Source organism: Bubalus bubalis, chromosome 12, assembly GCF_019923935.1.
Source record: "Bubalus bubalis isolate 160015118507 breed Murrah chromosome 12, NDDB_SH_1, whole genome shotgun sequence".
Classification (NCBI taxonomy): domain Eukaryota; kingdom Metazoa; phylum Chordata; class Mammalia; order Artiodactyla; family Bovidae; genus Bubalus; species Bubalus bubalis.
The window spans coordinates 24531339-24547472 of record NC_059168.1 but is presented as its reverse complement, the minus strand read 5'-3'; the positions used below and the strand labels follow the sequence as shown (position 1 = coordinate 24547472).

At 43.0% G+C, this 16134-nt stretch overlaps 1 protein-coding gene across 1 annotated transcript; it reads left to right on the top strand.

Moving 5' to 3' along the window:
* The first annotated feature begins 263 nt into the window (after nucleotides 1-263).
* LOC102404294 (cytochrome c oxidase subunit 7A-related protein, mitochondrial) lies at nucleotides 264-12483 on the top strand. The gene is made up of 3 exons (XM_006056791.4): nucleotides 264-628; nucleotides 10294-10425; nucleotides 11668-12483. The coding sequence occupies exons 1-3, from the start codon at nucleotides 557-559 to the stop codon at nucleotides 11806-11808; spliced, it is 345 nt and encodes a 114-aa protein (XP_006056853.1). The 5' UTR covers nucleotides 264-556; the 3' UTR covers nucleotides 11809-12483.
* The last annotated feature ends 3651 nt before the right edge of the window (nucleotides 12484-16134 follow it).

Sequence of the window (16134 nt, the reverse complement as noted above, 5' to 3'; positions counted from 1 at the left end):
GAGTGAGAGCTGGACGCTTCATGAGGTGACCTAGGTAGGGGAGGAGTTAAGATTGGTAAAGGTGGAGCTTTCAAAAAACTACCCGGAGGCTGCCCGGAAGCACGGGCTCTCGGGGAGGGAAGGAGGGTACTCTTCTTGCCCCGCCCCTGCCGCCCTAGGCCCCGCCCACTCCCCGCCCCGAGCCCGTCCCCTCAACCCTGACAAGTCCCTCAGCCTCCGGCTAGATCTGCGGGGCGCTTGCGCAATTCTTAGGGCGTCCTGGCACTGCCAGACTCTGTTTAAACGTGAGGGAAAGAAGGACGCTCGTAGTTTCTGCACACCGTGCAACAGCGGCTTTCCGCCGTAGAGCTGGGTTTTGCCTTTTTGGCCCTGAGAACCCGGCTTTTTGTTCCCTTACGTGGCTTGAGAGGACATGTTTAAGTTAGGCGGTTCCCGGGCAGCCCGCCTTTTGACGCAGGGTCCTTAGGCTGAGACTTCGGCCCACACCGGGGAAGGCGGGGTCCTTCACTGGGGCAGTCGCGCGGGCAGTGGCTGCGGGAAGTCCACGCGGGGAGTCATGTATTATAAGTTCAGTGGCTTCACGCAGAAGTTGGCCGGAGCATGGGCGTCCGACGCTTATAGCCCTCAGGTAAGGGTAGTGCGGCGCGGGTTCGGACAGGGGAAGTAGCGCCCCGGGTCTCATGGTGCGCCTGGCAGTCTCGGCACCCGAGCCAGGCGAAGCTTCTGCCCGCGCTTCTGTTTTCTTGGCCGCTCATCTCTTCTCACCCACTTGCTGCAGCCCTGGAGCTCCTAATTCTGTAGCTGCTCCCCTGGCTAGCTGGTGTCTGGTGTGGAAGTTGTGCCTGGCACTCTAGGAGTCAAGGTGACTCCCGAGGTCGTTGCTTATAGGTCGTGGGGGTGGCTCGTGGGGCCAGAATGGGACCCGACAGAGTCCGAAGTTTGGCCCTGCCGTTTAGAGGAGAACCAGCCTTTCAGGCGCCTCATGCGCCATTGTCACTCTACTGCTGCAGCCTAAAACACAGTTTCATCCATTCACCAGATTTGGGAGCTGGGGTGACGGCAACAACGGAAGCCATAAGGACAGGAGGGGCTGCGTGATCAGAATTAGGAGACTTAATGAATTAATTCAAATGTTTGGGTGAGTCTTCGTAGTTAACGTGCAAAGAGCAGACATTTTCCCATCTGTAAAGTGGTTGACGGTTGCTTTTGAATGGTTTGAAAAGTATGGCGAGTTCGTTCAGATTATGCCTGAGCGAATTGAAGGATCAGTCTCCAGCTTAGAGTGTTATGGTGAAGGGCTTTTAGAGTCCCGGATTCTTAATTTAGGCTCAGATCTTGGTTTAGCTGCTTTCATTTTATGACCTTGACCAAGTTAATTCATTGTGAGCTCAGTTTTCTCTAGAGCAGCTGTAAAACAGATTAAATGAGGTGTGTGTCAGGTGACCAGCAATCGTTGGCAGGTGGCTGTTACTGGATAAGCTGTTCTCTAGAAACTAGGTCTGAGATACCATCATTTTCATTCCTCATCCTCAGAGTAGGTAGGAAAGGGGTGATGAGATATGCAGTTGGAGAACTGGATAGAATAGTAAGGGCCCCAGGTGGGATGTAAAGAATGCTCCATTGTTACCTCCTCCTCATTCTGTGAAACACTGCAACATGCTCAAGGGGGAGATGTTTAAGAATGATTTCAGTCTAAGAATAGATATGCTGTTAATGGGGCTTCGCTGGTGGCTCAGACCTAAAGAATCTGTCTGCAATATAGGAGGCCCCGGTTGGATCCCTGGGTCAGGAAGATCCCCTGGAGAACGAAATGGCAACCTGCTCCAGTATTCTTGCCTGGAAAATTCCATAGACAGGAGCCAGGCGGCCTGCAGTCCATGCAGTGCAAGAGTCGGACACCAATTAGCGACTAAACCACAGGATAAGGAAGGCAAGAAAAAGAGCAAGTTTTTTTGGGGTGTGGGGTTGGGGAGTAAGGGTCCAGATTGAGCTCATGGTAATATATCTTGTCTGTTTGCAGCTGAGTTTATGAATATGAAGTTTAATAGATCTAGGTGTCTTCAGCCCATAGGTGGTAGTAGAAGCTGTGGTGGGAGAAGATCACCCAGGGACCACATTAGGAAAGAACGATGGAGTTTTGATCAGATTGCAGAAACATGAAAGGAGAGTTCACTTCAGTTCAGTCGCTCAGTCGTGGCCGACTCAATGCGACTCCATGAATCGCAGGGAGCACGCCAGGCATCCCTGTCCATCACCAACTTCTGGAGTTCATTCAAACTCACGTCCATCGAGTCGGTGATGCCATCCAGCCATCTCATTCTCTGTCGTCCCCTTCTCCTCCTGCTCCCAAACCCTCCCAGCATCAGGGTCTTTTCCAATGAGTCAACTCTTCGCATGAGGTGGCCAAAGTACTGGAGTTTCAGCTTTAGCATCAGTCCTTCCAGAGAACATACAGGACTGATCTCCTTTAGAATGAACTGGTTGGATCTCCTTGCAGTCCAAGGGACTCTCAAGAGAAAGGAGAGTGGAGGAGGAAAGTTTATCAAAAAAACAATTGAGGATTAGAAGGAATTGACAACAGTGACTGGCTTTGCAGAGTATAAGAAATAACCATTTGTATTCATATTGGCTTCTGCTGTAAAGCAAATACTCTTCTACTATAGAGATGTGTATTTTTCAGCACATGGATCTTAAAATGTTGCAATTTGAGTTTTGACAAACACACTGTGTAACCCACACTTACAAAACTTATATAACATTACATCACTCCTAGGAAGTTCCTTTTTATTCTTGCCCTATCAGTTCCTGTCCATCTTCCTGTTCTTTTTTATATCACTAGATAGAGATAGTTTTGCCTGTTTTTGAATTTCATATAAATGGAACCACACAGTGCTGTTTTGTATAAGCCTCTAATTTATCAGTATTTTTGAGGTTCATTCATGTTACATGTATTCCTTTTATTGCAGTGCAGCATTTCATTGTATGAATGTATCAGTTGATCTTTTCCATTGGTTGTAGAATTTCTTTTAATAGAGTTTTAGCATAATTTAGATTTTTTTTGGTTTTTTAATTGCTAAGTCGTGTCTGACTCTCTGCGACCTCATGAACTGCAGCACACCAGGCTTCTCTGTCCTTTACTATCTCTCAGAGTGTGCTTAAACTCATGTCCATTGAGTTATGCCATCCAACAATCTCATCCTCTCGCCCTCTTCTCCTGCCCTCAGTCTTTCCTAGCATCAGGGTCTTTTCCAATGAGTCAGTTCTTTGCATCAGGTGGCCAGAGTATTGGAGCTTCAGCTTCACCACCAGTCCTTCCAGTGAACACTCAGGGTTGGTGTCCTTTAGGATTGACAGGTTTGATTTCCTTGCGGTCCACGGGACTCTCTTACGTAGTAAGACAAAGTGAAATTTTAAACTAAAACTGACAATCCTGAACTTAAATTAGCACTTTGAGCAGACATTACCCCAAGATGCATTTGGTACAGATAAGGACTTCAGAGTTCTAGCATTACTTAAATTGGTGTTTCTCTTGAGAATTTGAACTTCTTAGTTACTTAAGGATTTAAGTTATCTTGAAAGAAACAATATTGTCTAGGCTTTATATGAATTGTAGACTTCAGAGTGATTGTTACTGATATCCCAAAACCAAGTATTCTGACTTTGGTTATTAGGAGTACTTCAATTTTTCCTTTCTTGGAAACACTTAAGGTGTAAAATTTTGTAAATGTAAAATGTTGATGTTTGTAATTTTCAGTATTATGTTAAGTGAATATTCCAATATGCATTGAGTAACCTATTAATGGAAAAGCTAGTTCTCTAACAAAAGTACAGGTAGATTTATAAGTCAACCGGATGACAGTGATTGGGAGGGTATTTTCCAGTGGTTGAGTGAAAAGCATTTTCCCTACTTTTCTGTGTCCTGTGTCAAAAATAGAGGCCAGTAAGCATTTGGAAAGATATGCTTTCAACATCATAAGTCATTAGGGACATAAAAATCAAAACCGCAAGGAGATACCTCTTCAAACCTGCTTTAAAAGGAAAAAAAAAAAGACAGCAGAATGTGAGAATGGAAGAAACTGGACTCTGCTGCATTGTGGTGGGAATGTACAATCGGACAGCCTCTTTGGAACACAGTTTGGCATTTTCTAAAGCAGTGAAGCTTAGTTTTACCATATGATCCCGCAGTTCTTCTCGTTAAGATGGTAGGATATTCTAGGTTAAGGGAATTGCGAGAATGAAGGGGAAGAGTGGGGCTGCAAGGGAATCATTGGGTAGGTCACTTTGGCTGTGCTGGATGGAGGTAGAACATGATGGAAGGACTTTTGTGAGACAGGAATAGGAATTTACAAAGCAACTGGATGCAGAAAGTTGTGGTTGAATCTTGTCCAGAGGTTGAAACAAGGGCATATGCGTCTTTCCTTTAGTTTCATGACAGGTTGATGATGACGGAGTGTGTATCATGATCAAAACTGTGTTTGAAAAGATACTCTGACTGGGAGAGACCAGTGCCAGGGATGCCTTGTACTCACAGAAGAGTTCGGGGTCTTCTCAGTAAGAGTAGAGGGAGAATCAGAGGTCTGGAGGGTGCGTACTTAGCACCTGCTGAAGGAGATTTTGGAAATGAGGAAGGAGGACTTCAGGATGACTGGGTAATGGAAGAATGGCGGTGCTTTCCGCAGAAACAGGGATGTTTCTGTGAGAAACAGCTGGGTGAATTTTGAACACTCTGAGTGTGGAGTATCCAGGAAATATTGGTGGTGATACCTAGCTGGCAATTAGAAATGAAGGACTCGATCACTGCGGATTGAAACTTCTTTGTGGTCCTAAATCAGAATGAAAGCACTCCTAAGTTTCTATCATTTAAAAATTAAAACATTTTTGGAATACTTCTCTTATTTCTCCACCCTCTTCCTCCTCCTCAAACCTAAAAGATAAAAGAAAGGGAAAACTTTGGGCCAGTCCTCCTCCTCAAACCTAAAAGTTATAAAGGGAAAACTTTGGGCCAGTCAGTTTTGAGTTTTTAAAAGTAAAAATTTGGAGCAGCTAAAATAGACTAGGAAGAACTCAGCTACGAAACGTGGTAACAGGTGAATGGCTCTTCATCAGTTTTATAGGTAGTGATTGTGTAAATAGCTAAGAGATTCTATACTGAGCAAAACCTGTGATTTCTACTTGGTCTCCAGTCCGCTTATCTTTGCTTGTTGCTCTGGGATGTGTGGGAGGCTCTACCATCAAGTGCTAATTTTCATGACTTTGGTTCTGAAACCTGCAAGTCTACACAGCATTGAAACTGTAGGCTTCCTTAGTTTATTAGTACATTCAGCAAATATTTACTAAATGTGCTCTGTGCCAGTTGCTTTTCTAAGTCTTGGGAAGTAAGAAAAGTGAACAGAATATGCCTAAATTCTGCCCTCGTGGGGCTTCCATTGCGGTAGGGAGGGAGAGAGTGTGTTAGATGGTCATGGTGCCATGGAGAAAAATAAGGCAGGGAAGGGGAGAGATGGTTAGCAATGTATGGAGCGGGACATGCAGTGTTTAAAAACGGTGGTGGTGGTAAGGGGAGGTCTCACTGAGGTGACATGAGGTGAGGGTGCATGCCATGTAAACACCTCCAGAGAGCGTTCTAGGCAGAGGGAACATGCCAGGCTTGGGAGGCGTAAAGGGCTTTTCTAGAATTCTGGGGAGGAGAACGAGGATGGTGTAAAGTGGGGGCTGGTGAGGGGTGCATCTCGTGGGGTTCTGAGTGTCCTTTCAAGTACCTTGATCTTTGCTCAGGGGGATTGGAGGCCTTTGGGAGGGTTTGAGTTAAGTAGTGACAACCTCTGTTTTAACACAATTACTGGTTGCTGCCTAAAGAGTAGACTGCAAGGCAGGAAGGATGGAATGGAGGCAGGGTGAGCACTTAGGAGGCTGTTGTAAAAATGTAGGAGTTTGGACCAGGATGTGGATTGGTGAAGATAGGTGAGAAGTGGTCAGATTCTAAATATAATTTGAGTGCAGAACCAAAAGTATTTTCAAACACGTGAGTGAATGGTATGAAGAACAATTGCAAGGTTTTTGGCCCAAGTACCTGGAAGGATGGCATTGTCATTTATTGAGATGTGGAGGGACATATTTGAGGCTCATAATTATAGGCTGGGGCAGCCATAGGTCTGGAAGAGACATTCAGTTCAGTTCAGTTCAGTTGCTCAGTCGTGTCTGACTTTGCGACCCCATGAATCACAGCATTCCAGGCCTCCCTGTCCATCACCAGTTCCCGGAGTTCACTCAAACTCATGTCCATCCAGTTGGTGATGCCATCCAGCCATCTCATCCTCTTTGGTCCCCTTCTCCTCCTGCCCCCAATCCCTCCCAGCATCAGAGTCTTTTCCAATGAGTCAACTCTTCGCATGAGGTGGCCAAAGTACTGGAGTTTCAGCTTTAGCGTCAGTCCTTCCAAAGAACACCCAGGGCTGATCTCCTTTAGAAAGGACTGGTTGGATCTCCTTGCATAGGTGAAGGGATTTGCTGTAGATCCCTTCCTGTAAATACAGCTTCCTGGTCTGCTCTTGAGAACCCTAGTGCTAGTCTTACCTAGCTGCCTTAAAACACTGGAAACATGACTGCTCTTCAATTGTTGGGAGGTTTAATGATGGTGGGGGGACTTCACTTTATTTTTTCACTTTCATGCATTGGAGAAGGAAATGGCAACCCACTCCAGTGTTCTTGCCTGGAGAATCCCAGGGACGGTGGAGCCTGGTGGACTGCTGTCTACGGGGTCGCACAGAGTCGGACACGACTGAAGCGACTTAGCAGCAGGTTGAAGTACTTAACACCTTATCCATTCATTTTACCTTTGGGGCCAAGACAGCTTATTATTGATAGTATGATTTAATAAACATGTGGATTTGAACCTCATCTAACTACAGCATTTCTGAGCTTTGTTTTAATCATCTGTTATTTGGGCTGATAATACTTAATTTATGGGGTTGATGTGAAGAGTAAATTTAGTTGTAAAGATTGTATAAGAACCTGAAAAGATGCTTATTACAAGTGAGAAAAGCAGAATGTGGGGTTTTGCACTGTGACTATAAAGATTAAAATATGCTTATGAAAAACAGATTGGAGGAGAATATACAGTTCACAGTAATTGATCGGATAAGATAATGGGATTATAGGTTATTTAAATATTTGATATTCTAAACTTTTACAATGTTATAAATGGAAATACAGAATTATTTAAAACTGTTTAGGTGGTTGATATTCCTCTTTTCAGATGATCTTGTTCAAAAACTTTGCTGTAGTTTTGGATCACTTTACTGGTGAGCAGACACCAAGAAATTAGGTGTAATCCTATCTAAAAGTGCTCTCACATTAGTCCTGTCAAAACATGAATTTAATTTCAAGCCATTTTGGAAGTTGCTTGGTATGAAGTGTTTTTAAATTTGTGCAGTTCGAGGGGAAGTGATCATTAGGAGAAAATACAAAGAGTTCACAGAACGGTAAGGGAATGTCTAATCTCTAGCTTAAAGAGAGATCTTTTATATGGCCTTGTTATCTCAGTAGTTGGAACCCCTGTTCCTATCTGTGGCTCCTGAGTCTCTGAGTGTGTTATAGTCCAGATGTAGACTAACAGCAAGCAAACTTTCTCTTTAAGCGTTGTTTTTGAGCAGTAGTTGGCGGGAGGTAGCACAGGCAGGTAGTACTTGAATGCCAGGGCCACACTTGGGTCTTTTTTTTTTTTTAATTTATGTATTTTGGCTGGGCTGGCTCTTCACTGTTGCTCGGGCTCTTCTCTAGTTGCGGTGAGTAGGCTGCTCTCTGGTTGCGCTGTGCCGGCTTCTCATCGTGGTGGCTTCTCTTGTGGAGCACAGGCTCTAGGGAGTGTGGGCTTCAGTGGCCGTGGCTCCTGGGTCTGGAGCACAGGCTTCAGTAGCTGTGGCTCGGGCTAGTTGCTCCAAGGCAGGAGGGATCTTCCCAGATCAGGGGTCAAACCCATGTCTCCTGCACTGGCAGGCAGATTCTTTACCACTGAGTCACCAGGGAAGCCCTAGATCTGTGTTTTTGTTATGTGTTCTCAGTCAAGTTACCCTTTCTGATCCAGTTTTCTCCTCTGTAAAAAGGGAAAGGTAACACCGTACTGAGATTGCCATCGGGATTAAATGGAATTATGCATATGAAATTCTTAACATGATGCTGGGCACATAACAGGAGCTTAGTAGATATTAGCTGTTATTATTCCGTAACATTAATATCCGTAATGGCAGAGATTGTGTCTTATTCATTATGTATTTTCATTATAGAGTAAGTCCTCAGTAAAATAAGTTAAATGAGTGAAAACAGGACAGAAAAAAGGCCATGATTCATTCCCATTTATGGGATCCTGTCAGAAGAAATAGAAGCCAAGTTTACTTTAATACCTTTCTGTTGCTCTGTTGATCCCAGTGCTTGCCTGGTGAAAGTAGCACTGTGATCTTTAAGTCTCTTGTTAATTATAGATAAAGTTAGAATTTTTTTTTTTTTTGAAGAGGTTAAGAAAAGTCTGACAACTCTGTTAATTTGAGCAAAAGGTTTCCTTTTTCATCTGTAAAATGGAAGGGCTGAACTTGAACTTTGCTTTCTAACTTTAAGATTTTATTTTTCTAAGTTAGAATTTAATAAGAAAGGGTTAGAAAAAGGAGTTCCTTAATGTGACCCTTAAGTTCCTTAATATCATCTGCAGGTTATTTTGGAGAATCATTTATCTGCCACTGTAGGTTTATTCCATCAGGTAGAAACCCAGAGTTACCCTTAGGTTCCTTTTTACAAAAACAGTTTTCTTGAGATATAATCCACATATCATACATTCATTCATTTTAAAGTGTACAATTGAATGGTTTTAGTGTATTCACAGAGAACATGCAATCATTACCATGTTAATTTCAGAGCACTTTTATCACCCCAGAAAGAAAGCTGTTATCAGCCATCACTCGCCTTCCTTAGCACCTTCCCTCCCATCCCTCAGTAACCACTAACTTACTTTCTGTAAATATCCCTATTCAGGACTTTGATATGAATGGGATCATAAGCTTTGTGATCTTTTGGGACTGATTGCTTCTCCTCAGTGTATGTTTTTGAGGTTTATCCGTATTGCAGCATGCACCAGTGCTTCATTTGTCTCCCCCTCCCAGGTTCTTTTTATCAGCAAGACTGTGTGTTCTCCCTTTATCCATTCATGTGGCCGGGGGAGCGGTTGTCTCCTCACGTCTCATTCAGCTTACGTTTATTGACTGCTGCTGTGTACCAGACACCAGCTTGGGCGCATACTACTTCACGCAGTCCACTCTGCATTTGTCATCCACATGTCACACATGAGGACACTCAGGTTTCCTTTTTTATTTCTCTCTCTGTCTATGTGTGTGTGTGTGTGTATTTAAAGATTTATTTATTTACTTTTGGCTACGCTGGGTCTTCCTTGCTGCGTGGGCTTTCTCTGGTGTGGCAAGTGGGGCTACTCTTCGTTGCAGTGTGTGGATTTACTGTGATGGCTTCCCTCGCGGAGCGCAGGCTCTAAGCACACGGGCTTCAGTAGTTGTGGCTCCGGGACCCTAGAGGGCAGGCTCAGCGGTTGTGCGCCAGCTTAGTTGCTCCATGGTGTGTGGAATCTTCCCAGGCCAGGGATCGAACCCGTGTCCCTTGCATTGAAAGGCAGTTTCTTAACCGCTGGATCACCAGGGAAGCCCTGAGATATGTTTTATAACTTATGGATTTATTAATGCCAGAAAGTTCAGTTAACTCTAATTGTTTTGTTTCCTGGTCCTGAAAGATGGCTCTCTTCCCATTACAAGCTCTTCCAAATTGAGTATTTCTTTACCGTGTGTCTGCAAAGTTTCTGAAGTCCACTTCAAGGATCAAGATATTGGTACACCTACTCTCTCAGAGGAGAAAAGGAACAGTGAGGTTTCCTTTGAAATTTAACTCAAAGTTCATACAGATTGTAACTGTTTTACTGGTTGGATGAGAAGACGGACACGATGGGTGTATCTGGATCCCCAGATTGGGTCTTTGCTGTGGTTTGCTTCCTTACCATCCCCCTCCTCCACCTTCACAGACAAGAGAGTTCTTGACTGTATTTGCTCTGGGAAAGCGGGCCAGGGTGTTGTGTTCAAAGTTTAAGAACTTCAAGTGCTATATGATGTGGAGATGGAGATACTTTTCCTGCTCTCAGTGTGGTGGAATCACTGCCTGCCCTGCTCCAGACAGCCTGTTCCTGGAAAGGTTTGTTCACAGGCCCAGATACACTTTAAACTTGACCGATTTCCTTTTTTCCTACAGGGATTAAGACCTGTTGTTTCCACAGAAGCACCGCCTATCATATTTGCCACACCAACTAAACTGAGTTCCAGTTCCATTGCATATGACTATGCTGGGAAAAACACAGTTCCAGAGCTGCAGAAGTTTTTCCAGGTCAGAGAAGACACTCTTAAGAACAGTGGAGGCTGTGAAATGAATAGGCTTAAAACACCCTTTGAAACTGAGTGTTAGTCTAATTTGCTACTCACTCGCCTGTTTTTCCTTGAATAAAATCCTCTGTATTTTAGTTTGAGCCATTAACTGGTAGAATTTCGTGTAGAAAGAAACTGATAAAAGAAGGGAGGATGAGTCATTTCCTCCTCTATTTAAGGGCGTACAGATTTTTAAATTGCATATGTAGCTGTTGATCATCCAGTGGGTGGAGGAAGCAATAGCATATACAAGGTATAATAGCATCGTGATTTACCCAGTGTGTCTTTGGCTTTGTGACACATGCAGCGACTTTAGGCAATGTTTTCCTTTAATTGTTTTTTGCGTGCTTGATACTAAAATCCACCGGACTGTTGGTAGAAGTGGAGAAGTCTCTCTTGGGTTTGCTGATTAGCAGAGAGAAGCTCGGATTGGATTTTAAAATATTATTAATGTTAATCTACATACAGATAGTTGAGAGGTCAGTGACTCGGCTGTATTTCAGGCATTGTGGCAGTGGCAGTAGCTGTTGCTGTCGCTGGAAGGGAGCTTCCTCTTCCTCAAAAATATGTCCAGATTTAGGACCGGCTTGAGAACTTTTGATCAGTTGACTCTTTTTTTATCTGAGAAGACTTGGGCATTTGGGGTCTTGAGTTGGGGTGGGGAGGGATTTTTGAGACTGTGCAAAACAATGGGTTAAATATTTTATGGAGTTTTGTTATTAAATAGGGGTTTAGCAGTTTTACAGGAGGAAGGCAGTTGAATACAAAATGGCCTTGAACCAATTAATTGACCTGGTGTGCTCAGACTGCATCCACTAATGATCAGAAGTCAGATTAAATGTAAAACATTTCTTATGCTTACAAGTCTTTAATTAGCTGCTGATTACCTTTGCCTTAAAAAAAAAGTCACCAGTGCTCCTTTTGTAATTTAGCAATATGTGATAAATTCCTTAGAAATTTGGAATTTGTTGCATGCATATTTCTGAGACTGCATTTTGGAGAATGATTTTTGTCTTACAGACTTCAGCTGCATTTGTAAGAAAATATACCAAGCGTTTTAGTTCACATTCTAGTAGATCTGGGCTTTTCCCACTGCAGCGGGTTGGTGGGTTAATTATAAACTAGAGGCCTTTGTTCTATATGAGCCTAAATTGTGAAAATCTTTTTCTTATCAGCTATGTCCTTGATAATTCTCTCTCTCTAGAAATCTGACGGTGTGCCCATCCACCTGAAACGAGGCCTGCCTGACCAAATGCTTTACCGGACCACCATGGCGCTGACAGTGGGAGGGACCATCTACTGCCTGATCGCCCTCTACATGGCATCACAGCCCAGAAACAAATGAGTTAGGCTGCAGAGGACTGGTTTGCTTGTCAGCATAAATCCTTTGAATTTTCATTTTTCATTATTTCTGTAATTTTTTTTTGTTTTTTACTTGAATATCCCACTTAACATTCTTAAAGAAAAGCAGAAAGATATTAAGACAATATTTTGGTTTGTTATGAAAATGCACATGGCCTGCCAGAGCTCATTCAGCAGTTAAAACTATTGTTTAAAGAAATGATGTTGCTCTCTGCACTTGGGCTCCTAATTTCCCTGGAGCTTCTGAATGGAGGTCGCACACAGGCTCATTAGCGGCCATCTGTGCTGAGGTCTTTGGGGACTTATGGTGGCTATTGAACAGGGGAGGGGCAGCCTTTCTGGATTAGGATGTGACTGAGGAAGGAAGACAGAAGCTCAGGCCAGGCACATCAAAATGTTAGCCACCTTGGGGATTTTTCTGTCTTGCAGTTCAATGTTAATAGAAATTATTTGCAGCCTGCCTCCGTTTGTTGGGCAGTTTGTTTCAAAGGGTTATTTGCGTCATCTCAGATCTTCAGTGAAATTTTATGTGTAGTTGTTATGTATTTATTCCACCATGGGAACAGAGAACACCTGTTTAGTGTTGCACTTTAGACCAATGTCTGTTTTATTAATACGGCTGTGACACAGATTCTCCTTTACCTTAAAAATGTTATGCCTTTGAATTGTGATTTATTTTAATTGTGGAATAAATACATGAATGAAAAAATCTCAAGTTTGAAGTCCTTCTAAATAAATTTTCAAAGTACTTTCAGAAAAACATCAGAGGCATCTTATACCCGAGTCTAATTTCTTTCTTTTTAATTAGACACCAGATAATCTTTACAAAATGGTTCCTCAAAGTCAAGTAACAGGAGGCAAATGGCACATTGATGATTACCATATGGTTCCTTATAAGAAGCTGCCTGACTCTTCTGAAATGTGCGTGTAACACACAGTCCATTTAGACAGTAATTTCCTGTGCTGTCACAATGGGTAGACTTCACATGCTCTCTATTAATGCTGGAAAAGGTGGAATTTTATTATTATAAAGTCATGGTCTGTCTTTTGCCATAGCAAAGAACAGTGACCTCTTACCGAAGATAAAATGCGGCTTATGAAAACAGTCAATATTCTCACAGGCTAGGAACCTCTTATTTGTCTATACGAGTCTAAACTTCCCTGGTATTTCCTCGAAGTTTCTGTTTTGAAATATTTCAGACTACAGAAAGATTGTAAGAATGGTGCAGTATACACCTGTCCATGCACATCTTCACTTAGATCAACAGTTATCAATATATTGTCCCCTTTGCTTTTTCTTGCTCTCTCAAACACAGGCGCACACATATTTGGTTTTTGCTGAATCATTTAAGATAAAGCTATGGAGTTGTAATTCAGCCATAAATACTTGAGGCAGTATCTCCTACAAATGAGGACATTGCGTTATCATGTCCCTTTAGTCTCCTTTTATGCAGAACAGTCCTCACTGTCCTTCCTGATCTTGACCACTTTGAAGAGTTCAGGGCAGTATTTTGTATACAGCATCCTTCCATTCGGATTTGTCTTACTGTCTCCTCATGATTGGATTCAGGCTGAGCAGTTCTGTCAGGAACTTTTCATATATGGTGTGAGGTCATTGTGTCCAGTGGTACTCGATACCAGTTTATCCCATTATTGGAGATTTGAAGTTGGCTAACTTAATCAGGGCTTCCCTGGTGGCTCAGATGGTAAAGACTCTGCCTGCAATGCGGGAGAACTGGTTTCCATCCCTGGGTTGGGAAGATCCCCTGGACTAGGGCATGGCAACCCACCCCAGTATTCTTGCCTAGAGAGTCCCCATGGACTCTGGCCTGCAAGGCTCCTCTGTCCATGGGGATGCAAAAAGTCTTAATTAAGATGTTGCAGATACCCTTTATCCTTTTTAATTGATAAGTAATCTGTGGGGTGATACTTGAGGCCAGGAATATCACGAGGTCAATGGTTTTACACCCAGGGTTGGTGTTCCATGATGATTTCTTGACTGAATCATGTGTTACTAAGGTGGTTGTGATTTTCTAAGTGTCATTGTTGATGTATTTCAGTGATGAGGAGTGCTCCTCTTTTAAGAGGTTTTAGTGTAATTTTCTCATTTAGTGTAATAACCAAGTATGCCATTATTTATGCCAGTGCTCAGCTTTGGCCCATATTTGGCTTTTCTGTCCCCTGACATGCCCCCATCAGTCTTTGAGCAGCTTCTTTCTGACACACAGGGTACTGTCTATCTTGTGTTGGTATTTTTTTCTACCCCCGTTTCTTTTGTTTACTTTCAGGTATGTTCTATTCATGTATATTGGTGCATTTTCCTTCTCTGCCGGTTTTATTTTTGCCTAACCTATAGTGGTAGGTACTGTACATTCCTATTTATTACTCATAGTTTGGAAATTGTTCTCTGTCTCATTTTTCTGCATTGTATTCCATTTTATGCGTATGCCATACTTTTAACTAGTTTCCTTTTGATGGCTATTTAGTCTTAAATGTTTTGCTTTTACAAACGTTGCCTTAAATATACAATCTTTTCATGTCATTTTACACATTGCTGAATGTATTTGTAGTATAGTTTCTATAAGTGAGACTTTTCAGGCAAAGAATGTGCATCTCTGACTTTGATAGCTATTTGTCACAACAAGAGGTAGTGCTGACGTCCAATCCTGTTCAGCCAGGGGCGCCTATTCCTCCTCCCTGTTGTTAGCTGTGTGCATTATCAGACTTTTTCATCTTTGCCAATCTGGTAAGTGATACAATTTCTTTGGTTTAAATTGTTTTTCCATTGTAATTAGTCATACTGAATATCTTTCTTTAATTTAAAACTTATATTTAAAACATTTAAGATTTTTTCATTTACAAAGGTAAGTTATATTTCCTTTTTTTGTGTGAACTATCTAATCATTGGCCTGCTTATATCCAGGTGCTTTGTGATAATGCTGTAAATATTATTGGTCCATCAGACTGAATTCCTCAGAAACGGACTCTGCTGACTTTTGTCTGAGCCATACTTCTTCTAATTGCAAGAACCTGAGATTCATTAAAATCAGCCAGGGCAGAAGGGGATTTTCCAGAACTAGAGTGGATCTGGGCCACAAGACCTATCTTTGGGACCATGGTGGTTATCTTTTCTGTTGTTCTTTTGGCTGTGCAGCTGTTTAACTCTGTTTCTGTGGATCAGCTTTATCTCTGTTTCTCGTTGCACATGGTAGGAAATGGTTGTCTAGCCCCAAATTCAGATGTCCCCCACTCGAGCAGTCCACTGTTTGGTACCAGCCCACTGGGGGAGATGCAGTGAAGGAGCTCGGGGTGGCCTGTTCGTGGGTCTTAACTGAAGGCCCTGAGCCTTTCACTGTATTCTCAGGATTATTCCTTCTGAGCCCAGTGCTTTGAACCCTGGCCAGGTTGGACTCTTTACTCAGAGGGGGACCATCCTCCTTGTCCTTGTTGTCTGGATGAGATGCTTTTGGCAGAGGGACGGTCACTCCTGACTTCTTCCAGGCTATGTGGTTAGTGTTCGCAACAGGGGTCTGAACTCACATAGCCCTGGGGGTAGGAAGATGCCATGGGGTACCCAGGCAAGGATAGTTCTAAGGGAATCAGCGTTTTAGGTCAACTTCCATATACTTTTAAAGTTGCATGCCTAGCATAAGAGGTCCCTTATAATCATTTCCATTCTGCAAAAGGGCAGCAAACTATTACCCATTCTGGACAGGACCATGGTGTATTGCCCTGCTCTCTGGGGTGCCGTGAGTGAGTGAGTGAGTGAGTGAGTCGCTCAGTCGTGTCTGACTCTTTGTGACCCCATGGATTATACAGTCCATGGAATTCTCTAGGCCAGAATACTGGACTGGGTAGCCTTTCCTACCTTCCCAACCCAGGCATGGAACCCAGGCCAGGTCTCCTGCAATGCAGGTGGATTCTTTACCAGCTGAGCCATAAAGGAAGCCCAAGAATACTGGAGAGGGTAACCTTCCCGACTCAGGAATTGAACTGGGGTTTCCTGCATTGCAGGTAGATTCTTTACGAACTGAGCTATCAGGGAAGCCCCAGGGTGCCGTGGAGATAATTCTAAATATAAATGTTGAGAATATGAGTCAAATGTTGAGAATATGAGTCCTTTGTAAAGGAGCAAATCCTTTTACAGGTTACAAGTTTTTCGAGTCTGTTTTTAATAAAACTGAAGGAGGAACCAATTGAGTTGTTGGTTGGTCATTAAAAATAATTTTGATAATAGATCACTGCATGACTTTGGTGTATCACTCAGGAGTTCACGGAATTCAGAGATGTTGCTATTACCAAACTTCCA

Bases quoted from the DNA above. Each gene is read 5' to 3' on its own strand.
- LOC102404294 (XM_006056791.4), top strand. From the start codon at position 557: ATGTATTATAAGTTCAGTGGCTTCACGCAGAAGTTGGCCGGAGCATGG. The intron at 629-10,293 runs GTAAGGGTAGTG...TTTTTCCTACAG, and splicing joins CCGACGCTTATAGCCCTCAG to GGATTAAGACCTGTTGTTTC. The intron at 10,426-11,667 runs GTCAGAGAAGAC...CTCTCTCTCTAG, and splicing joins AGCTGCAGAAGTTTTTCCAG to AAATCTGACGGTGTGCCCAT.